This window comes from Ictalurus furcatus, chromosome 8 (genome assembly GCF_023375685.1).
Source record: "Ictalurus furcatus strain D&B chromosome 8, Billie_1.0, whole genome shotgun sequence".
In the NCBI taxonomy this organism is placed as follows: Eukaryota; Metazoa; Chordata; class Actinopteri; order Siluriformes; family Ictaluridae; genus Ictalurus; species Ictalurus furcatus.
Window position 1 is genome coordinate 21455461 of NC_071262.1, and position 24015 is coordinate 21479475.

The 24015-nt window shown below is 39.3% G+C and overlaps 1 protein-coding gene across 1 annotated transcript; it reads right to left on the reverse strand.

The window, feature by feature from the left end:
- Positions 1-646: 646 nt before the first annotated feature.
- Positions 647-23749, reverse strand: ccnd2a (cyclin D2, a). Its single transcript, XM_053631444.1, has 5 exons — positions 23252-23749; positions 21596-21811; positions 17878-18037; positions 11724-11872; positions 647-4730 (listed from the first exon to the last, which is right to left on the reverse strand). Exons 1-5 carry the CDS (start codon positions 23444-23446, stop codon positions 4554-4556), a joined length of 897 nt encoding a protein of 298 aa, XP_053487419.1. The 5' UTR covers positions 23447-23749; the 3' UTR covers positions 647-4553.
- Positions 23750-24015: the final 266 nt, after the last annotated feature.

Consider the following 24015-nt stretch of genomic DNA (forward strand, 5'->3'; position numbering starts at 1 on the left):
TTATTTCCTATTAAGGAGATGTAGGAACTTGTATACACACTTTATATACAATTTTGAGCATGCATTTTTTGTAACCTTTAAGAAATTGTTCTATTGCTTACACCTCACTATAAAAGAGCTACAGTACGGCTCCTTTGACTGGGTGCCCACTACTGTGGTATAGCTGAAGTGATAATTCACTGCTGCTGTATTGCTGAAGTGTGCTCCCTCTGCAGAGGAAGAGTAAACTTATCTCCTTTTGACCTATAAGACTGTCTGCTGGTTTTATTTGATAGTTTCCGACAACAGGGAGAACATTCACAGAAACGTTGTAGGCAGGCAGCAAGTAGCACCTGTGTTTAAACATACATATCAAGTATTTCTTTTTGCTAATATTAATAGGATGATTTTCTTTCTTTGGTTGGTCATTGGGGGAAAATGGCACTGGTAACTGATTTCTTGAAAGTCTAATATCTAACTACTTATTATACCTATTAAACCAAGTAGCCCCTGTTGGTGTAAAATAAAAAGCCATCTGATATTGCTGACTATTATGGTTACTTTATTTTGGCTATGCTCCCCAATAGGCCTATATCCTAATTCACATAGGATTTAGTCAAAATTTGTTTTGAATTTTTTTTTTGAAAAAAGAATCGTATTGGACAGATACTTTGAAGCAGATATTTATTGGAGAGAGGTTGTGCAACAGACATTATTGAGGTACATGACAAGGTCATAGTGGAGGGAGGAGACAGAATTCATGTAAATGTTGACATTCAAATGGTTAATTTGTAACATGCAGACAGTTATATGGTGGTGAGGGCTGTCTTATTGGCAGGGTGTCACAGTTCATACTACACCAATTGATGAAAATACCTTCTGCACACCTGAAAAGATGTTTTATTAAGGCCAAGGCAAAGTGCAACTTAATAACACATAAAAATCCGTCAACATTTTGCCACTTTTTGCAGGACCTTCATGTTTGTTAAGATGTGTTTGGAGATCATTTCCAAAATAAAATTCCAAATTTATACACAAATTTATGTACAAAGATATCAATATCTTTTTCTCAGCTCTTGGACCCATAATTGAAGCATTGGTGACTTTTGTTCCCCCCTCCATCCACTATGGTTGGTTGAAGTCCAGGTGGGAGCCTTATGCTGTTCATGCTTCATTTAATGAAGACTATTAAAAAGTCCCCCCCATCAGAATCTCCACTGTATCCGGTCTTTCATTGGCTCCCAGAAAACTGTGATGAGTTATGAGGTACTGAGAGACTTGTTTTCTTTTGTCCAGTAAACCTGAGGTATAGACATACCGTACTTACAGACTGTGAGAGGAAAAGGTAACAGAGCAGGAAAACAAAGATAAAAAAGGAAAGGAATCATGCTTTCAGAGCATACTGTACAAAGAGCATTTCCAGTCGAATACTCATTACATTTCTTGATCTTCTATTTACCATCTACTTCGGCATTCTCAAAGTATTCTGTAAGCAGTAAAATAATTATAATACAATTGTTTATAAAATAGCAGCACACTCAAGTGACATCACAACTATGTTATTTTTGTGTATAAGATGAAACAAAAATCATAGCTTTTTAGCAGCGGAGAAAAAAAACAATAACTCAATAAAAATATTGACACTTGATTGATGTCTTCACAACCACTTCTACCCCCTCTTCACTTTGGAATACAGTATCAAACCGTAAGAAGCAACATTTCGGTCCATATCCAAGCTCAAGCCCACCCATAAGTTCTAAAAACAGTACTACAATTCATTTTCAGAGTACTGGGGTGAGTGATAAAACAGGATGACATAACATAAATGCTTGATAATGGGTTTTTTAGTGAAAGAGTGGGAGTAACCTGAATTATGGATCCCAATTGCCTCTAGGAAATATGCTATTCATTAAAAAAAAAAAAAAAAAAAAAAAAAACCTACAATGAAGTAGACTGTCTCCTTCACCCACAGAAAAGCATAGACTATGCTCATCAAAACAAAGCTAAACTGCCCCTAACCACCCCCTCTTTTTAACGCAAGCTAAGCAACTTGTGCACACGTGTTCATGTTGTGCTATTGATGCACAATGCCTTAATCGTAGTCAGAGAGTTGTGACTTTTTGCTAAATCTCATGCCAGTCCATCCTTTGGAAGCAGCACTTTTGTGAAGGAGATGACAAGATAGTGGACACTGAAGGCTACTTTAGCAGTCTGATCAAGGCACAGTGGCACAGGAGAACACTCCCTAGATTAAGGAATTAAGGCACCATATGAAACAAGGCATTTTTTTCTCTCATAGAGCAGCTTCACCAGTTCATGTTGTATAAATTAAATGCATGCCCTGGAGTGGGCAACTTACTGATGTTACAAGGTATTATTTTACCATTTACAACTGTATAAAAACCAATTAACATTTCAATGAAAAGCAAACAAAATTTCAAGTAAAGAAGAGAAAGGCCTGGGGGGGGGGGGGGGGGGTAAACATTTCTTAATTTGAACGTTTGGAAATGTTAATATTGTCGTTTCTGTTGGAATTGTTAATATTGGTGTAACAATATATACCTTATCAGCTCCCTTTTTTGGGAGGGATACACATGAGATGTAAATAATGGCCCAATTTCGCTCTGTGACTTAAGGGGAGTATGTGCTCAAAGTGCTTCGTTGTTGAAACTGAGGAACTACAGATGCACAGATCAACAATTTGTCCCCTAATCAATTAATTAAGCTTCCCTGTGTATTACCTTCCCCACCAATTAGCTGGCAGTGTCAATCAAACTGGTTAAGATACTGGTCTGTAATCCAAAAAAAAGAAAGACACAAACTTAACAGTCAAACAAGCAAAAATATAAAAGTACTTAAATTATCATGTGATCTCTGAAACCACATCTGATCCTCTCCTTTGGCCTCCTCTCCTGTATGCCAATGTATGTCCATCTCAGCAGCAGCATACATCTCTTCTTAAACTCACACAGCTTAATTACCACCATACTCCTCATCTGAGCATGAATCTCATGCCACCCTGCACTTTCATCGTCTGCATGTAGACTCCACGCTCTCATCGTGAAATTCTGTTCTAGCACCTCTTTAATCAACGCTCAGAGTAGCCATGGGCTCCTTCAACTCATAACGCCAAAGAGACGAATAAATGCGTCTCACAAAATAGACTGTCTGTATACAATACGACCGTAAATCTCCAAAGGAGGTCGTGATGAAATACAACTTTCTCCATCACACCTTTTTGTGAAACCCCCCCCCAAAAACCTTTAACCATAAGAGCATCTTAAAGAAGGTAGTCTTCTGTCTCCTCCCTCTGTTCTCTCTGTCTTGAATCCTCACAATCCCGTGCACTGGACTGGGTTCAACTTCGTGTCCCAGGCCAGAAAATAAAAGCGCATGAATAGAAGGCAGTGATACAGGTAGCCCGTGGCCCTTCAAAGCAAACAAAAGCACTGTAGACTTATTCTCTGTCCTCTGTCTAGTCCTCTGACTGTGTGGTCTCATTTTGAACCACTCTTGCGGATATTTCGTCGAACAAAGCGCACACATATCTCGCTGTCTCGCTCTCAAACACACACACGCACATACATACATGTACCCACGTACAGAAACACATATGCATACACACACAAGCAGCCTGACAAAAACTTATTGACGTCTCTATACTTTGAGAATTTAGAGACGATAAGTTGCTGATTGGATAAAAAAAAAAAAAAAAATAATAATAATAATAATAATAATAATAACAACAACAATAATATTAATAATAATAGACTGTTCTCAAGACATGACCCCTGACTGGGTGAACTATTATGAAATTTGCATTTGTGAAATTTCAAATGTTTCAGTTTGGTTGATGCAAGCAATTTTTAAATCATTTTTAACATTGATGCCATAATATAATTGGTTGGCAAATTGATTTAAATGTCTTTAACCAAATTTTACCCAGAGGACCTTTTGTCGAAACAGAAATCAATCACATTCTTGCTGTAAGGCTTTTACCAAACCTGTTCCACCTAACATTCCTGGGCCTTTTACATCTTTACCACACAGCCAAACGGGGACTCCACTAACCAGTTTCATGACACCCCTGTGTGTGTTCATGCTCAGGTTTTTCGAACATGAACTGAAACACAACAAAACAGGAAAAAAACAAAGCCCCATTTGTGTACCTTTACAAGCCAGTCTTATGAAGTTGACTATTTCTTAAAAGCCTGTTTTTTTTACTGAAAGAAAACAACAAAAACAAACTGAATATAACTGAATATTCATTTTAACTGAATATATTTTTTTGTTTATACAATGAAAAATAGTTTGCAAAATACTATAGGCTTCCCTTCTCTTAATCTGAGGCACCATAGAAATTTTTGCATCAGTATCAATTCATTTAAAAAATACCTATTTTGTATCTAAAATATCTTTGATTTCTTTTGAAATGCATCTTTTTTCTTCCTTTGAAAATAGAATAAAAACCTACAAAGACTAGCAAGCACTTTTTGATGGGCTGTTTTTTTTGTCATTTTTTGTTTTTTGTTGCTTTTTTTTTTCCTTTAGATCCATGCGCCACTCCTGCGAGCTCACAAGTTGATGTCTCGTACATCGGTCGGGGTGCTGGACTGGTCCTGGTCATTCAAGGCTTTGTTGCGTGGGTTGTTCTGGTCCTGCTGCTGCTGCTTATGCTGCTGCCGGCGTCCCTCCCTTAGGCTGTTCATAAGCACACGCTCAATCTGCTCCTGACATGCCTTCAACAGGTCCTGCAATCACAGCAACAGACAGATTATAGGTTGATAAACCCCGATTTATTTCAGCACTTTTTTTTTAAAGCATGAAGAGACTACAAGTTAGTATGTGTTAGTTTTACTCCAGTATGTCCTCTGACAGCAGTGCCAAGACTACTGGATTAAGTATTCCTTGGACTTCTTTTTAACGAAGAAAATCCCACACACTAACAATACTTTCATACATACCAAAACAGCTTTATTCACAACGTTTCGGTTCCATGACCTTCATCAGGCATATACAAACAATCTATTCAACACAATCTCATTTAAAATCAACACATGACCAATCACTGCAATAATCCATCATTACCAATCACAATCAGTGACGTAATACATCATTGTAACCACATCATCATATAAAAGGGTTACATCAAAAAATTTTACAAATTACATAGACAAATGCACATAAACAAATAAACATAACTCTTCACATTAAACAATGCTTCATCGTTCATGCAAATAGGTGATAAAGTCTTAAGAGTAACCATCCAAAATAACTCACGTCTCTGTAACAGCATTTCTATATCACCCCTCTCTGTGGCACATTCATTTTTTTCAGTACCACAAACGCATAAGGAGGAAACATCATGATTCAAAGAAAGAAAATGAACCACAACAGGATAATTCTATTATTTCCTATTATAAGGTTCATAACAGGAAAATCCTTTCTTCTACTAGACCTCTTATGTTCACTAATTTTTTGTTTTAGTTGGAGTGATGTTTTCCCAACATAACTGTGACTGTAAGGACAACGAATCAGATAGACAACATGAGTGGAAGCACAAGTAATGACCAAATTTTATATATATATATATATATATATATATATATATATATATATATATATATATATATATATATATTACCAGTTCTTGGATGACAAAAAAAGGATATTTTGAATGTATTATTGCACTAAGCACAATTACCACTTCGTAGTATTTCCATTCTGTATAGGACTAAGTAATCTCTGAGATGGACGAGGGATACCACTCTGAAACCGGGAATGTACTAAATAATCTCTCAAATTTTTAGTTCGTTTGTTTACAGTAAGCGGAGGGTGTTGATAAAGAGCACTTAACTCAGGATCAGAAGACAACAAGTGCCAATGCTTTTAAAAGAATGTTGTTGGGGTTTTTTTTGTTTTTAAAAAAAAAAAAAATTTTGTCTTCTTTTTCAACAACTCAGAGCATGTCTTTTGAAAAGATGTATTAAATGGTTCATCGACTCAAAACTGAACTAAAAACTGCTGGGAAAATAGTAGCATGAAACAGATACTAACTAGCAGTCAAGTGTCTATAAGCCTGACTGGCAATAGTTTTTAATCAGTGACCATACAAGCTTTTTAAACTGTTTTCTGTAGAATCTTAGCCAAAAATATATTTTGTCTGTCTCCATAAGCATTAATAACAATATAAGACAGGGTGAAAGGTATGATATGAGCAGTACAGGTTTAACCCCAACTACGTCATTGCGTCCAAGTCGAGAACTATACACGTGCACCCACTCACCCACCCACATGCACACTGACATACCCACAGCACCGGTTGCCACAACAACAGTGAAAACAAAGGCTGTACGAAAGCTATGTTAATTGCATCCATGTCCTGTGGAAAGACACTGCATCTTTTCTTCTTTTCTTTCTTTAACAAGAGGGTAAGCAGCCTGAGGGGGTCCCAAAAAGCCCACCTTGCAGCTTCAAAGAGCAAAGGCACAACTACACATTCACAAGCCATGAATATGGCTCATAGTCATCAGGGACAAAAAATGCATAAAATCTAAAACAGCTATAAAGACGTGTGTGAAATATGTGCACATGAGCTATAAAAAGCTCACCAGGGTGTTCGGTTTGTTTATTCCTCCAGAACCAAATCACAGGGAAAAAAAGCTTATTTCACACTTATTTTGTAGGATAAATCAACTTAAAGAATACCTAATATGTCAGGGGGTTGGGCCACTAAATGGTGGTAAGAGCACCTAATAGCATTCAAACTGTAAATGCAGAATGCACTTTAAAAAAAAAAACAACAACAACTAAAGATCAAAAACAGCGCTCTCTAGTGGAACCAAAAAAAACTGAACTGTTAACAGCTCTCTGTTTTGCTTCTCTGTGGGTCTGAGGCACACCAGGCATCTGTGGGAGTTCTTCTGTGAGAAGCCCCAGAGGCAGGGCCTGTGGAGAATGTGTTGATTGCGAAGAGACTGCATTCTTTTGACACTGACTGTTAATTAAAAACTGATGGGCTGAAGTGTGAAACAGTGTTAGCTACAGCTCCCTGACAAGGTAAGTGCGTATATATTTATAAACCTGTGTGTGAAACGTGTTTTTATTAGCTCAAGCCAGTCCAAGCATCAGAGTCAATGACTAATAGAAAACAAAAACTGACCATATACTGTATCTTTATGATGACAGAAGACAGTGAGGAAGAAAGAATGTCAGAAAAAAAACATGAATATGATTTATTTTAAAAAAAAATGTGGTAAGAGAACTGCCTGGTGCTGCATGGAGGTTGCATTTGTCTGCATCACTCTGGAGGAAAGCAACCGCCATCCTCCTAAAGAGGTCTCTCTGGCTTCCCACTGCAATATACTGCTATTAGTCATAAGAAATAAATTCCACTGAGAAAATTAACTAAAGCATAAAACATGCAAAGGAACTGCCTGTATCTTACCACAAAAATGCCAGGCCCGACTTCTTAAAAGAAATTCCCCTCTGTGCCGCTGCTCTTTATAGAGGCATAGGCAAGTCTGAGCCAAGCCCCACAGGCTAAATTCAAGCAACTTTAATTACTTCAGTGTGTGACTACTGGTAGGATTGGGACTCACACTAAAAAAGAAGTAGTGTCCTCTAGAGAGCACTGGTTTTAATCTTAGGTGTTGAGGTGGATCCCTGTGTTGGCAGTTTGAATGCCTGTGCCACATTAGGGGTTGTTTTTTCTTTGTGTTTTTTGTTTGTTTTCCTTTTTTTGTTTTTCAGTTGGTTTATAGATCAGACAGGATAAATACTTTTGAATAAAAAAGTATCCATATATATATATATATATATATATATATATATATATATATATATATATATATATATATATCACAAACCAAAAATAATTGTAAATGCAAAGAACATTATTCTAACTAGATGCAGAAGAATACACTTTGCTCGTGCTCTCTCTCTCTCTCTCTCTCTCTCTCTCTCTCTCTCTCTCTCTCTCTCTCTCTTTCTCTCTGTTCCTTCTCTTTTCTCAAATTTTGCCAAAGTGGGTTTTTTTTGCTTCTGGAATTCTTCCTTTGCTACTGACATTTGACACATTTTTAACAGTTCAGACTTTCTTAGTAAAAAAAGTGTTTATCTGGACCAAGTAATCAACAACAGATATTGGTTTGGCCTAGTTACCTAGAGTTCAATTAAAATATCTATCATTCCTTCATACAGAAATCTTCAGTAATCACTTTATCCTGAGTGGCGGTGGATCCGGTGCCTACCCTGGGAACACTTGGAGCGAGGCACATACATATTATTGGATTTGTAAACCACAGTCTGTTGGGTAGTAGTTAAAGTAAAGTAACATATATACAAACTACAGGTAATGGGCTCCAATGGGTTTATTTTAAAAACTGTGTAATTCTCAGTTATATTTACAATACATAAAAGCACCCACAGAAACAGCACATCCAAAAAGAAGATGCTAGCTAACAAATGCTAACCTACAACATGGAATAGTTTTGTTTACTAGCTACCAAACCTACAGTGCTTACATCTGTCAGCTACTGTTCAGGGTTGAAAGTTGAAGGGAAAGATAGATAGTAAAGAAACTAAAGCTACTTAATGGACCACCGGTTAACTTATCTGGTTAATAGACTTTGTCTGAATTGTTATTCAAATGAATGAAGTGGACACATATAGCATGGAGAAGGCTCTTTGCTGTAGGGCTCTTATCTAAAGAGGGGCTAAATTGGACAAGCAAAGAAGAAACTAGGAATCGAAAACATCTCTACTGTAGAACCATCAGCAGTCACAGTGATGCCACTCAATATGTACCACATGAGCAAGAGAGAGTCAGGATAGCAGAAACACGAGAACAAGAGAGACACCATGGATAGTAGAAAGCACTACGGTAGCTTCAGAGAAAGATGCCTGTTTTTTTTTTTTATTATTGGGGAATAATGAAAAGATTGCTGGGTTCAAAACAGGGCCAACAGAGGATTGAGAAATGAAAGGGATTAATATGTTGTCCCAGACATTTGGTGCAACAGGCCAAGAGTCCTAACACATGATTGTACGTACCAAAAATATCATAAAAATGAGCAGTTATTTTCCCCCCAAAAAAACTTTTACTCACATTAACATCATTTGCCATTATGACTTCAAGCAGATGTGCATTCACATCTTGCCAAAATTCAATGACTGACATTTCACCTACTTTTGCAGTTATGTATTTAGAATGACTGCAAAAACTCTCTCACTGTGTGAGAGGAGAAATGCAAATGAATGTACCCCTACAAAAGTTCACCAGTGACCCCTTCTTGTCTATTCAGCCAAAATTCAGAGCTTAAATCTTGCAATGAAGCCAAGCTTCGGAACAGGCAAAGGAGTTCAGTGTGGGGGGCCATGCCCCTGACCCAAGCCATACAGGAAACACCGCTAATTCATATCTGAATGCAAACTCTAATTCAATTCCAGTGGAATCAACATTACCGGTCAGATGAAAACTCCCAGTGAGTCTCTAGAGAAAAACAACAAGCCAAAAAGCATCATTTACAGTATACATTAGCTACAATAACAACATTTACTGTAAACACCAAATGCCAGCTGGAATATTCAAAGCTTTAGCTTCTTTCTGAGAGGCCATACAGTCTGCATGAGCTGCTAAAGCCAAATTTTCATCCATCCTGGTTTGGCCTGCCGCATGGAGCCCACTGCTGTACACATCGTACCAGATGTGCTTCAGGCTGCACACACACAAACACTACAGTAGCGACTAGATGAGGCTAGTTGGCCGTGTCACATGTCTGGTGAAAACCACAGGCATTGGACACCACAAGTATCAGTAGGACGCCTGACTGGATGGCTGGCAGTGTCATATAGCTGTTGAGCATTCACAGCCTTGTACTTTCCCTGAGTAATCTCCTCCCATCAAGCATCACTCTGCAGGCCTTCTAACACCAGAGAAAACCATCAGGTACTAAAGAACAAGTCAGGCAAAATGCTAACATAAGGCCAAATCTAATCACAATAAGCAATGCAAGCATTATTCCTCAGAATTTCTTTAAAAATTACATTCACAGGTTAACCCATGCTCTGGCAGCCATCACATGTGGGAACTTGTCCCCTTGTCAGGATGGATCGGGGTCTATGTGCTGGCCAAATAACACTAAAAGGAAAAGAAGATAACGGCTCCTCAGAAAAAAAAACAACAACATTTTATCTGTGGGGGGGAAAGTTCCTGGCCTCAAAAAGCCAGCAGATCCAGACTGCTTTCCCCCCGCCTGGATGTTTTTTCAAAGGTATGGCTTGTTGGCATCTGGGAATGTGAAGAGTTGATCATGGACTAGGCAGGTCATTTCTGCTGGCTGAGACCTCATACTCTTCATACACTGAGAACGTTCACTGCTCAGAAGGACTGTTTGTTTTTCCTCTGCTCCGGTGTGCGTCTTGACACACTGGCACGGCAGCCATTTGCCCACTGGTTGTGAACTTTGCGGAGGACGGCTGACCTCTTCAGGTCACACTTGAGTTGCCCATCTAAGTGGTGATCTTACATTCCGTACCTTCCTCTTTCTTTTCCTTACTACTCCTCACCCCATTTCCTCTGCTGCTTCTGTCCCCTGAAAAAGGAGATCATTATACTGTCCTTTATAGAGCAGTGTAAGTATGAGGCTTTATTAGTCATTTGCATAAAGCCACATAAGCCCCACCACTGCACCCCATCTCTCTGGAGTCTCTCAGTTGGGGTCAATCCCATTTCACTTTCAGTAATTCAGTGTCTGAATGTCAGAATGAATTGAAGTTGGAGGCAAGCCCATTAAGGAGGAAAGCGCAATCTCCTTGCTCAGAGCCACAGTCAAAAACTCTCACACACACACACACACACACCACAGTACCGCATTGATGTTTTTCAAGGATGGTGCTAACAAACAAAAGAGGGACCTTCTCATCTTAGAGCTTTTAGTTTTAAATAACACCACTGTTACGGGCACTGTGATCACCCTTCCAAATGTGCCTCCTTCAAAAGCCTCCCTCCCTGGTTTGAAGCAGGCTACCACCCTGACAAAAGCCAGTCCACCCCTGCACCCCCTCCCTGTCGCAGCTGAAGCTTGGGCTGTGTTTGGACTGTACACCCTGCCACGGGGCCACATAAATGTCTGCCCTTCAGTCCCAGGCCTATCTCTCCATGCAGAATGCACTATTTTGCCTGCATCAAGCTTAGAAACACAAAACTAACCTGATGCTTTCTTGCTTAACACCCATCATTCCAGTGTACATTCACCCATATTTACAGCACTTCACATACATGTGGCATGTGACCTCTTTGGGTGAATAAGAGCGTGCCAGAGGTAGAGAAGGGATTAGGGGACAGCTGTGAAAAACTGAAGGGAAAACGCTTGATGTTTTGCCAATGGCTTAATTTTCACATGACACAAATATGTAGCTCTGGGTGATCGTAGATTAGAATTTTTGGGCTTATTACTGACATGTCTAGGTCAAAGCAGCGAGGACTAATACTCTTGATTTAAAAAAAATACAAACGAAACTGGAATCATGGCATGTGTAAATGTTCAGATAACTATAATACAATGTAAACAAATTATTTTATCAGTACTGCTCCTTAAACTCCATTTAACTGTGTTATATATTTACTAGACATCCCATTAGATGACCCAAATAAGTTGACTCATAAACAAAGCCATACAGACATTACTGCATGATTATACATTTATCCCTATATACATTTAGGTAAAAGTTGTAATACTCACAACTTCTGTGTTTGTGATCTTAGCAAGCAGTTCTGTAAGGTTGTCCCCCCACAGTGCATGGTTCGTGCTGTTGAGCTGCAGTCCACAGATTGCTGCTCCCACACTGCCCGTGGCAATCATGGATGGAGGATGCATCGCAAAGTTGAATTCTGTGAAGGTATAAAAATACATGAGCATTATGATCTGTATAGAAGTAATAACTTTCAGTTCATGAACATCAACCTTTTACTCATCAAAGATGGACTAGCTGTCTACCTATGGTGTCTTCGTGCAAAAACACTACGCACTGCAAGGCATAAGAGAGGATGCTATGAATCCATAATGCTAACTAATGAAGGGGATTTCAGTCTGGTAATGCTACATTCAACTAAAACTCGTAATTAGGAAAAACAAACAAAAAAGACCCCGTCCCCTTCAACTAGGGATTCCTATTCCTATCCTCAACCCCGAGTTCAGCTTGTGATGTCAAATCAACATGGCCGCTCACTGCATCAGCATTAAACACGGCAGTACTTCTTTCCTTAAAATGAGTTATACTGTATTTACAAGTATTTGCTTTAGATCAATCAACATACAGACATATTCACTTATCTATAACACTGACTGTACAGTTCGCTGTTTTGAGAAGGTGACTATACATCACTCATCACTGTAAGCTGGCTAGATTGTTGCTGATAAAAGACAAACATGGTGGCGTCCATGTTTTTTTCACCACTTTGTATCTCAAACACACAGAGGTGGAAAATTACGTCATACCGAGTTCCGACTGCAGAGTTAAGTCGAATGCACCATTATTACTACAACGCAGAATGAAGGTTCATTTGACTTGAAATGAAGTTGAAAAGCACCCCCACACCCAATCCAGCCTTTTTTTTTATATAGCTCCTAAGTAAATCATGTGCTCCCTTGAAAAGCCCCCTCAGCCCTTGGAAATGAAGGAATAAAGAGCCAACGTTGCTCTGCAAATGCTCTCAGCTGTAGGTCCTTCTTCCACGTGTGGTTACAGGCATGCGCAACAAAAACCAATAACCTTGTTAGTTCTCTCGCTGTCATTCATAATGCAAATAAGACAGCTTGTGAATGGGTTGCAACCCAAAAGTAGAGACTAAATAATTTCCACTTTTCCTACTGCTATCTTTTCTCTGCTCTTATTTTTCAGTTTTATTTAGTCAGACCTCAGGCTTTACCAGACTCCATGGCACACATGCTTAATATTTGTTGCTACACAAAACACAGCCAAGATGTGTATTGTGTTTTTTTTTCTTTTTTTTAAGCCTTCTATCTTCAAGCTTATTAAATGGGTTAAGTAAGCAAGTGAGTGTGGATTCACTGCACAAAGTTATCACCTCATCTCATCCCACTGAAAGATGCAAAATCCAGCCCCCTCTGTGGATTCCAATTCAGAATGACAGCTTGCACAAAGGTTGGTTGGTGAGAAGAAGAGTTTGGTTGGGAGGGGAAGGGGTGACAGATTTGAGCCACCAGAATTGACTGGAGAATTGGGGGGGGGTGGATTCCGCTGAACGTCATTCTTTAGTCTGTTTCCAGACCCTCATGAGGTTTTGGCAGGAGAAAAGACCCTACCCCCTCCTTTCCTACTGCCATTCCTCTGATGCTGGGCCACCTCTGGGCTCGCAGAGTGGACTCCAGCAGCCATCGCATTGCCATGTTACCGTATTCAAAGCAAACCTCAATATGGCCCTGATGGTTTTACCCCATTCTTTTTGAGAAAATTCAATGAGGTGGGGCCTTTGATGGCTGATGAACTATCCCTTCATTACCTTTTTAACATTCAGAACCAGACACTGATCTTGTGGATCTTGTGTATTGACAAATAAATGCTCTTGTCTTTCTGGGGCAGTAAGGGATTTTCAGCTCCAGCCAAGAGAAAAGAGCAAAGGAAATATGGATTACATTACATCACTTTTTTTTTTTTACTTTGGGTTCAGTTCTTCCTTTTTCAAAAGGGTACAGGAAAAGAAACAACTATATATGTGTTTGCAGTTTATGTGCACATATGATGTAGCAATCAGATTTTTCGCACTTGCAACAACATAGGTTTGTTGAGGAACAAAGATAGCTGCATGGCAATGCCAGAGCTGGATCATCTGCTGTGTTTCTGAAAGACGGACAAAGAATGATTGTAATTTAGAAACCTTAATTGATATGCATTTTGGAGAAAAACAGTGTACGTAGCAGTGACGCTTGCTATGGAAGACTCTTTGTAAGTGGTGACTGGCCTGCTCTCCCAGCCTCTTTCCTCCTTCAATGAGCCATTTTCTTGCCCTGCCCACACACTGTATCCAGTATCATACCAGCACAGCCAACTCCTGGGTGGGTGCGTTGCACTGCATATGCATTTAACTTGTAAATTAATTAAACACCCGGAAAGTTGAGAAACAGCCAGAGAGCGATGATTTTTTAAAGGCAATAAATCATCTGCCAGGATTACATTCAACTGCATACCTTATTAGCTGTTCCATTTACAGAAAGTCCCATTGTGAGCAGCCAGGCTCCCCTGATTGATAAAGGTCAAATGTAAACAACTTTTTTGGATTTGGCATCACAGTTCCTTACCCACCACAGCCCGCAGTCAAATGGAATAAGCCACTTATGTGTGTAGGTGAGGGAGCTTACAGACAGTAAATTCTTGGACTCTTGTGGGTTTGTAAAATGTGGTAGGTGCTAAAGCTGCTACTGTATGTCTGTCTCTGTTAAGATTCACTGGTTGACGTAAATGTTTCAATATTTGCGCTTTGAGGACCAGATTCAAAACACTACCACCATCTGTTACAACCATGTTATATCACAGTTAAGGTGAATGTGCAGAAATCCTACTGCTAATTTCAAAGGCTGCACTGAAATCCTCATATGCTGCGTCCAGTTTAAATGCCTGTCTTCACTGTTTATGCCATGTCACGCTGCCAATCGATACGACAAAACCGAATTTGGACAAATCTCAAAACTTTCCCCCCGTTGTTTGCATCTCAGGCAACGTCTATGCTTTAATCAGCAGCCAAGACACCGTAACTCAAACAAAATGAAAACAGGATTCCTCCTCAACTGTTGAAATCCTGTAATAACTTGCTTCAGTCTTGCACCATTGCTGAGATGCTTGAGCAACAGTACACAGGCCAGCAAGGGAGGTAGCAGGGCCTCTTGAAACAGGAATGACAAAATTGGCAGAATCACGTTTTTAACCATGATGACCTCTCCCTACACACACACACACACACACACACACACACACTAACTCACTGCAGGCCAGCACTATTTACTACACCAGCCACTATTTATTTTTCCTAGGGGACTTCTCAGATAAGACAAGTACACAGCTTAGGTGAAGAAGCAAAATCTATAACCATAAAACCAGGAAACATGCTTGATTCCCTCATGGTTTTCAGCTCAATATATTTTTTCGGAGCAGATGAGAAAATCACCACCTATACAGATAAACTATGCAAGCAATGGGTGGGGCGTTTGGAATTCTCTTAATAGCATTAATGATGCTACTCAGGCAGGATACTGTGGTTTTGATCAGCATCAGAAAATTGTTAAATATGTGAGAACTTGTATGACACAGAGAAAAGGAATTTCTTAGGTAAATTCTCTGTTTTTCTCAGCAGTTCTTCCTGCTGTATGCATGCAGGAAATTATCCATTATCCATACAAAGGAAGAAGACTCATAGGAAGCCATGACTAATCGGTCAACAAAGATCATTATACTTTCATTCATTTTCCGAACAGATTGACCAACTGTAGTTCAGGCCACTTTCAAACAATCAAAGGCAGATGAATAATCAGTGGAGAGTAAAATCATGGTGCAAATGCAAGAGACTTCTTGGTTTGCATCTTCAAGACATGTGCATGAGGTGGAAATGGCCGTTTTAAGGTGTTTGATAGAGGTATCCCTATAGCTGTTCCGAACAAAACTTATGAAATGCTCCATTTTTTGTTAATTAATACTGGACTACGTTTATTGACCAGATCCCAGCAACAGTCGTAAAACTAAACACTTTTATCAAATAAAATGCTTGTATTTCTTCTTATTCATTTGTGATCTCACAAAAATAGAAGGTAAAATTAAAACTGCATAGTGTTCCTAAACTTTTAGGAAATTATGCAGATCATTTTTGTCTTATTAAAACAGTCAGGGTCAATGTACCCTTTAAGAGCTCAACAATTAGTTGACAAAACCGCCTAAGTCAATTATAAAAATGTATCAACATGGATTTTTATAATCAAGGATTCCTATACTTACCAATAACAACAACAAAAAAACGTGTTGTAAGATGAACTTGCACAAACCTCTACGTGTGTGCTTTTTCGCTTTGCTCTGACCCCCTGCATGAATGTGAGATCTCGTGGGAACTTGGTACCAATGCACATGTCTAGCACAATAGAATAAATAGCATATTGTACAGACTGAGCTATTCACATGTTTGAGCATCTATGATGCACAGACACAACAATATTTAAACCAAAAACACCCAAGGGCTTCTGCTTAGCATGTGCAATAACAGGTCGACGTTAGCCTAGAATTATAGGATGTTTTGTGGAAGAGGCTTGATACGCAACGGTGCTGCCAATGCATGCTTGTTCTTGTTATTATAAATAGTAATATTGTAAATCAATGCCTATGTGTAGGTGCCTATTTGTAATGTAAATAAGCTGAGTTTAAACCGAGAATAAACTTTAGTCAATCATCAAAATTGTCTATTGAGTATTGACAATTGAGGAGTCAACAGATATTTTGCTTAGAAAAAAAAGTAATCATCTGTTGCACCCTTATAAGACAATTACAGTTTTGCACAACAGGACTGAGAAATGGATTGAAAATCGACATTCCAGTAGCTTTAGTGGCTCAGGGAGAGAAGGTGAGATGGTGATGGATGACAGCAAGTGCATTTAGTGGGATTTAAGCCAGTTCCCATGGATATCATCAATGCCTCCTGTCAGAGTAGTTTCACAACATACCTACAATATCCATTGCACAATCCGCAAAAGAATAGCCCACATCAAACGTGCCATGTTTAAAGACCTGTCATCTCCTCTTGTTCCTCCCACCACTCTTCGTCCGTTCCTATGCTGCCTCCTCAGCGAAGGGGTGTGGGAGATTCTCCTGGCGAGATGAGCAACCCCAGGGAGGGACGTGGGAGCCCAGGGGAAATATGAGCACGTCCCATTACCTCTTGTGGCAGCATGAACGTAAAGTCGACTGGGAGAACGAGCCTCACAAAGACTCCTGAACATGGGAAAACAGTCATGCCCTGGAGCAGCTAGGAGGCGTGAGAAGTGGGGATGAGATATGAAAACATGACATGCTTTGCTGTTTGGATCCGCTGGGACAATGCTCTCCCACTAACTTTTTCTCACCCTCAATCTCTTCTCCATGTTTGATCTTGCCAAGAACAGAGACTTTCAGTCGTCCTTACACAGAGTAGCCAGTATACTGAAATGGCTTTAACCAGATAGCTGCGCTTTGAAGTGCCATTCCCGTCAATACATCCTCTATAATGATCATACCATTCAAGAACATCAGACACCATGATATGAATCTACATATTTCCACGTGAAGGTAATGCATTTTGCATAAGGCATTTCGCAATGCCATGCCTGCCAAAGCAACATGAATGCTATTATCATAGCTACCGTTCCACTAAAATTCCATTTCAGGTTTTTGAGATTAGCAGATGAGGATATTTTTCAACACTCACCAACATGTTGACACAGGATATCAGCACCAAACTGACTCGACAGTGAATCTTTTATCATTCTCACTTACAAGTCAAATCAAATACAACGCATGTGCCAAATGCCATATAATTTACCTAGTGTTTACTGGTTTTAAATACTGATTTACATTTTTAATCGTGACGCTTATTATTCTTAGTCTTGTCACATCTGCAGAACCTTGTAATTAAAGAGCAAAATACCTAAGGGATGAAATAGGGAAGGGCTTCCATAAACTGTGAATTATGGTAACGAATACTGAAAAGAGCTACATGTTGAAACAGAGAATAAAAATGCTGACCAAAGGAAACCAATTTTAATAACTAGGAACGGTATGAACTGATGAACTATGAAACTGTTTTGGGTCATGGTATGTACTAGTGGTGTTCATGCAGTGTTCTGGATGTTGAAAAACCATTACCTGTTGCACACAGAGCGATGAAGGTCTGCACATGCTTGCGGATCAGGTCCAGCTTATCCTCAGGCAACGGCAGCCTCTTTACAATGTGTTCAATGAAGTCATTAGGAGTAACAGCAGCCAGGTTCCACTTCAATTTACCAAGAACCACCAGTTCCCATTCCTAAAAGAAGACAAAGATGCAAGGAAGAGGAACGCTTATCTAAAGGAATACTAAATAAAGAGTTTGGTCTAGATATTGACGTAATGTTTAAATAAAAGTATGTAGGCAGAACATATGTCATAACAGTGTCATGTGGGATATTGGGTGAATGTAGAGTCTATCTAAAATATCTTTGGTATTTTGAGTTCTGCTGGAAGTGGAATATAAATTGATGAAATGCTAGTTGGCTTTCTAGCCTGTTGGCCCAAGGGATTCTGGATATGTCAAAGTTGGTTCATATTTCATTTTTGCTATTTTCTTTTCCACTCTGAGTGAATGTGAACAACCTTAAATCTCATTCCTAGTTAGGGCATAGGCGACACAACCATCCTTTTTACATTCATTTAAAAGTAGGTTAAAAAAAACTCCCAGATAAATATGGAGGTTAGTCATTCAATGGCTTCTACAAGGCAAAATATGTTTATGAGTGTCTATGTAAAGACAAACAGGTGTATTGTACTGTATTGTATTGTGTTTGAGATTTTCTGGAAGGGCAAACAATCTCCTGATTGATCTGTTTCATACGTATTTCCTCATCAATTTTGGAATTCTCAACTTCACTAGTAGGCATTAAGTCTTGATGCCTTGTCTGATCCCTGGACTATATACTGGTATTCACACTCCAGAGAGACATAAGCAGAGTAGAGCCAGGCTAGAGCTACATTACTGTCCCTGGCTAATCATAAATCTACTAAGCTACTCAGCACTCAGCTCTATAAGAAAACGCCAGCACCAGTGACCTCACAGTGTCTGTTCAGCATCACGTACTTTGCTCCTGAGAATGTAAGCCTGTCTATTTGTGTGTTACACACACAAGCAGAAACTGAAAAGCATGGCATTTTCTTCCTGAATGTGGGTTAGCGCAAAAACCTCCAAAAAACAACAACATTCAAATACTTAGAATGAATGATGAATATCCAATGTACAACATTCAATGAATAAATTTAAATGTATACTAATAATTTAACTTCTTTTCACAGCTTTTATTAGACAGCATACATGTAATCTACATTACTGCCTTTGGGAAACGTGAACGGATTATGCTATAACTTCAGGGCAATAACTGTCAGAAAAGATAAATTTTGCATCAACAGACTTAAGCAAATGGCAAACAGGCACTACCACTAATTCATAATGTTAGCTCTTGAAATAAGATTACTGATCTTATGATCCATCCTGAAATGGACTCTCAATAGTGCCAATTATTACCTTGTTGAGGAAACAGAAAGAGAGTTTCTAGTGGCAAGAGTAACAAGAGAGTGAATGACTAATTGAGTAAAATGAGGTTTTCATGAACAGTCTGTGTGACTGTGTGCTTATTCCAATGAAGACAGTTTTCTCCATCAGTGAACCACATGCACTTAGTCATGAGGTGGCTCACTTGTGTTAGCCATTTAATCCTCTGATCTGCAAAGTACTGATGACGTTTATGTTGACCAAAAGGCTGCCCTACGAACTACACCTCTGTAACTGAACTGTAGTTTGATTCTGAATGAGCACACTGAGAGCACAGCTAGCTTTCACTTATGCATGATTTCCTTGCCACCCCTGCATACTAGGTTTCACCAGCAGATTGACTTACCCACAAGTATAAACAGCTCAGATCTTAAAGGGGTGACAATCAGTTACGACATACTACACATCATAAGAAGATGGAGGTTCTACTATTTAGTGCTTTTTTTTTTTAAATTTAAAAAAAAAAAATTTTCAGAGAGGAAGCAGACGAAATGTCACTCTGAAGTGACACAGCTGCTATTTATCCCAATCATTCATTTGAAATTTTTTTGTAATCTATCTATGGAAATACCATTGAAGATAGTCATGTTGTGATTTTGATCAGCTCAGGACTCCTAAAATAGAAAAAAAAAAACTATGACAACACGCTACGTCAACACAAGGTAGGGAAGACCTATACTGCGAGTGTAGGTGTAGTTACAAAACAAATGAAGAAATTTGACTACGTTTAAGCCTTTAATTCTCTGATCTTTCTTTATCAAATCAATACTTAAGACTTTGTGTTTAGTCATTTACAGAACAACATGAATGCAATAATAAATTGAGAATGTTATTCATGTAGTATCCATGATAAATGCATTTACTAACCTGTAAGATATGGTTGACACACAAGAACGACAAAAAATGAATAATGAATAAGTACATTTGACTGTGCGGAAGGAGAAGTAATCGTGACTATAACTTCTTATGACATTGTACTGAGGCAAAATTGAGAGATGACTAGTTATGCTTGCAAAACACTTTAGTACCCACTTCCTCTTTTTTTTTGGCACTGCTACAAGTGAGGTTTAATTTACAAGAAGTTTGTACAATTCAGCAGAGACAAAACTTGAAGATGAAGATGAGACTGTTACAGCCGATCTCCGGTTTCCCGCATCTTTGTAGACCAATGTCAACTTTAGACCGGGTTTTTTTTTTTAAAAAAGAAGAAAAAAAGGACCTTGGTCCTTTATAATTTTGCCGACAGCAGTATATTTGTGTTATCCTTGACCAGAATCAGCACAGTTTCTGTCAGTTTCCACCACAAAACTGTGGTGAGAAACATGCACACATACATCTTCAGCACTTCTGATGACACTCTAAAGACCTCCAGCAGAGCAGAAAGACGCTCCCTTGTTTAGATTTTACTCTTTTTTTTGACCACACTGTGGGAGAATGGCACATCGCTGTGGAATGTTTCTGGAATTATGAAATTTGGATTTAGCCAGCTCGTGTTGCTCGAGTTGCCATAGTTGCTCTCGGATACTTGGCTTCTTCTGAAAGCATACTGATTTGCACAGAAATACACATACAGCAGCATCATTTGGATTTGACATGATTCTAATGTTAACTATTTGCAATTTAAATCCCTGGAGTGATGATGATGATGATGATGAAGATGATGATAGTAATAATGATGTGACTCTTCCCAAGCATATAAGTGCAGCTTATAAGTGCTTCCCAAGTGCAACACATAAATACTCCCATCTAATTGAACAAATGTTATAGATCAGCTCTGTGTGTGTGTGTGTGTGTGTGTGTGTGTGTGTGTGTATGTGTGGTATGTCTTTCTCTATCTGGAAAACCAGATATTACTTCTCATCTCCACACAGTGATGGAGTGGAATCACATATTTGCCACTAGATGGGGATAGAGACCTGTGGGTTTCTGTAGTACTAGCACAACTGCAGTAGATCTTCCCCTCCATCCACAATCACACTTTACACCATCTAGCATTCACCAGCCAGACTCTGCAAAGCTTCTTTCATTGCAGCAAGCCTATCTTGTGTTATAATCCTAGACATTTAGACTAAACAATATATTAGACAATCACTACAGCTTTTGGATAACTCTTTTGCAGTGAATATATATATATATATATATATATATATATATATATATATATATATATGTGTGTGTGTGTGTGTGTGTGTGTGTGTCTGTGTGTTAATATAATAAACATTTTTTAAAAGTATATAATACATTTTAACCAGGCAAAGATCTATATTGCATTTAGGTGCTTACCAGGAGTTCCTGCGGTCGGATGGAGTTATCAGTGTAGATACATAGCTTTTCTGCCGTTAGAGGACGCGTCTCTTTCAGTTTGGACGCCAGAAACATGCACACCGCGCCGAGCAACTGCAAGTTACACTTTCTGGTGGGCATAACCGCTAAAAATCTGTCCAAGTAGTTCATAGCCAGTGGGAAAACTTCCTCCTCGCACTTTTGTTCCTCGCAGACCTGCAAAAGGCAGGAGAGCGACGAGCATGATTTGACCGGAGGAAGAAACACGTGGTGCACAGTTCATCTTGCTCAATAGAAATAACTCACGAAAAATCATCTGATCACAAACTAAACAAGTGGGTGATCTAGGGAGGAAAAAAAAGGAAATATATACTGCTCTTTGCTAGAAAGGAATCATTAAAAATGTGGACTACAGTAACATAAGTGATCGTCTGCAACATGTGCCCCTGCAGTGTAATAAAAAGATTATAAATGCATCTTTTTTTAAAGTCTAAAAATGGTTTTCTAACATCTCTGTCAACAGAACTGAATTCCTTCGGTCCATTCAGTAAGAAATGAATTCGAGTCACAATCACCCGAGCCAAAAAAACAGCCATGCAGCACAGTAGGCTACGGAAAAGCTTTAGCTTTTTTTTAAATTCGTCATATTTTCATAAAATGTTTAAAAATACAAATAAATTGTCCACGAACATAATTCATACATATAAATGATCGACAGTACATTTCACATCATTCCCGACAATTGCCAAACACTCTGATCCATGTTTTCTGTCATAAAAACGCAATTTTGTAAGAGAAGTATCAGACGTCGCTTGACGAGAGTGTCGCCATCGCACCGAAATATTCTTTTGAAGAATTTGTATAAATTCGCCAGTTGGTTTCATGTTAACATTCAATACATGAAAATAAAGCCCAACTCCTCGACTAACGTTCCCGACAAAGATCGTTGACATTTACCAAAGATTTCGGGGATAATTGAACTTAATTCCTATGCTACACCGATTTCTCTCGATGTTGGGTTCAGGGAGCAGCATTGGGCCCTCGCCCTTCCGCGAACGCGTATTTGGAAAAATTTTTGCAAAATATTCACAACATATTTCGCGCGATTTAAGCCCCTAAACATGCACTTTAGACATTCGTCTGTCTGCCCAGTAACATTTCATACAGTTTTGTGACGTTTCGGGACATTTAGCACAAAAAAGACAAGCAGACCGTATCTGGAAAAAAAACAACATGGCGTTTTGCAGCTACCAGGAGGGGAAAGCACTGAACTGCATACGTGTGCATGGAAATATTTATCGCAAAAAAATAAATAAATAAATAACATTATGAAGCAGGACACTCTCTTCTGCACAAACGATATGTTATGTGGGTTTTATTAAGTTAAAGAAACTCGGTTTTGTTTTGTTTTTTCATCCTTCTTTGTAATCATGTCGTCCTCTCCAAAAACCTACGACACAACTGTGAACCCGATCCAAAACGGACTCTTAAAATAAACGCCCTTAAGAAATCGGCCTTGTCCTTTCGGAAACGTTAAAACAGCTTGTGTGGTTTCCGTTCACGGCGCAGGACCTACAGGTTGACACTGAACCGGGGGTGATATAGGGCTGTTTTTCAGTGCTGAGGAAATACACTGAAGTTCATACACACACAAACCTCCAGCATCCAGGTGGCCACCATCCTGCGCATGAAAGGCTGGATGTCCTTCTGTACGCATTTGAAATAGGAGCACTGAGGCAGAAACCTCTCCTCGATGGTCAGAAGGCTCTGCAGCACCCTGTCATCGCCGAGAAGGTTCGGGTCGGGACGGGCTCGCACCACGGTGTCGGTTTCCAGACAATACAGCTCCATTCCTCTCTGTGTTCACAGTGCTTTCCGATCTCTAAAACACCAGAACGCAACCCTAAAACACCAGAAAACTGGAGCCGCAAAAGGAGACTTCGTCGAAGGGCATGTAAAGCGAGTGTGTGGGGCTATATCCTGTGCTTATGTCCAGCTTCTCTGGAGAACTTTCAGGCTTTCCTCCCCTGGTGGCTGCTCGGCTCTGCTCTGCTGTGCTCTTTGCTCGCTTCCAGGGTTGCCAGATTGTACTCAGCCCAGACACGGTTTAAAGCCCTCCCACATTTCAGTGACCCAACCCAATTGCCAGATGACTGTTGAACCATTAGAACATTAAATTAAGATCTTCAAATTATGCTAGCACAACGTACTACCATCCTTTACAACTTAAACATGATCAAAACCAAGATAGTAAACGACCACACTGGAAACACGCCATCATTACTCAGATGCAAAAAGCTATTGGTCACACACCGAGCACATCATGACGACTCTTTCAAAAAAACTCAAGCAAGTTGACAGTTTGGGTGTTAGTAACCCTGTTTTACTGACCGTGCACAAGATACGCAACATGCACTATG

Excerpts from the sequence above, each read along its gene's own strand:
- ccnd2a (XM_053631444.1), bottom strand. The coding sequence starts at position 23,446 with ATGGAGCTGTATTGTCTGGAAACCGACACCGTGGTGCGAGCCCGTCCC. Across the intron at positions 11,873-17,877 it reads CATCGCTCTGTGTGCAACAG|AATTCAACTTTGCGATGCAT; the intron begins GTAATGGTTTTT and ends ATACCTTCACAG. Across the intron at positions 4,731-11,723 it reads AGATCACAAACACAGAAGTT|GACCTGTTGAAGGCATGTCA; the intron begins GTGAGTATTACA and ends CTGTGATTGCAG.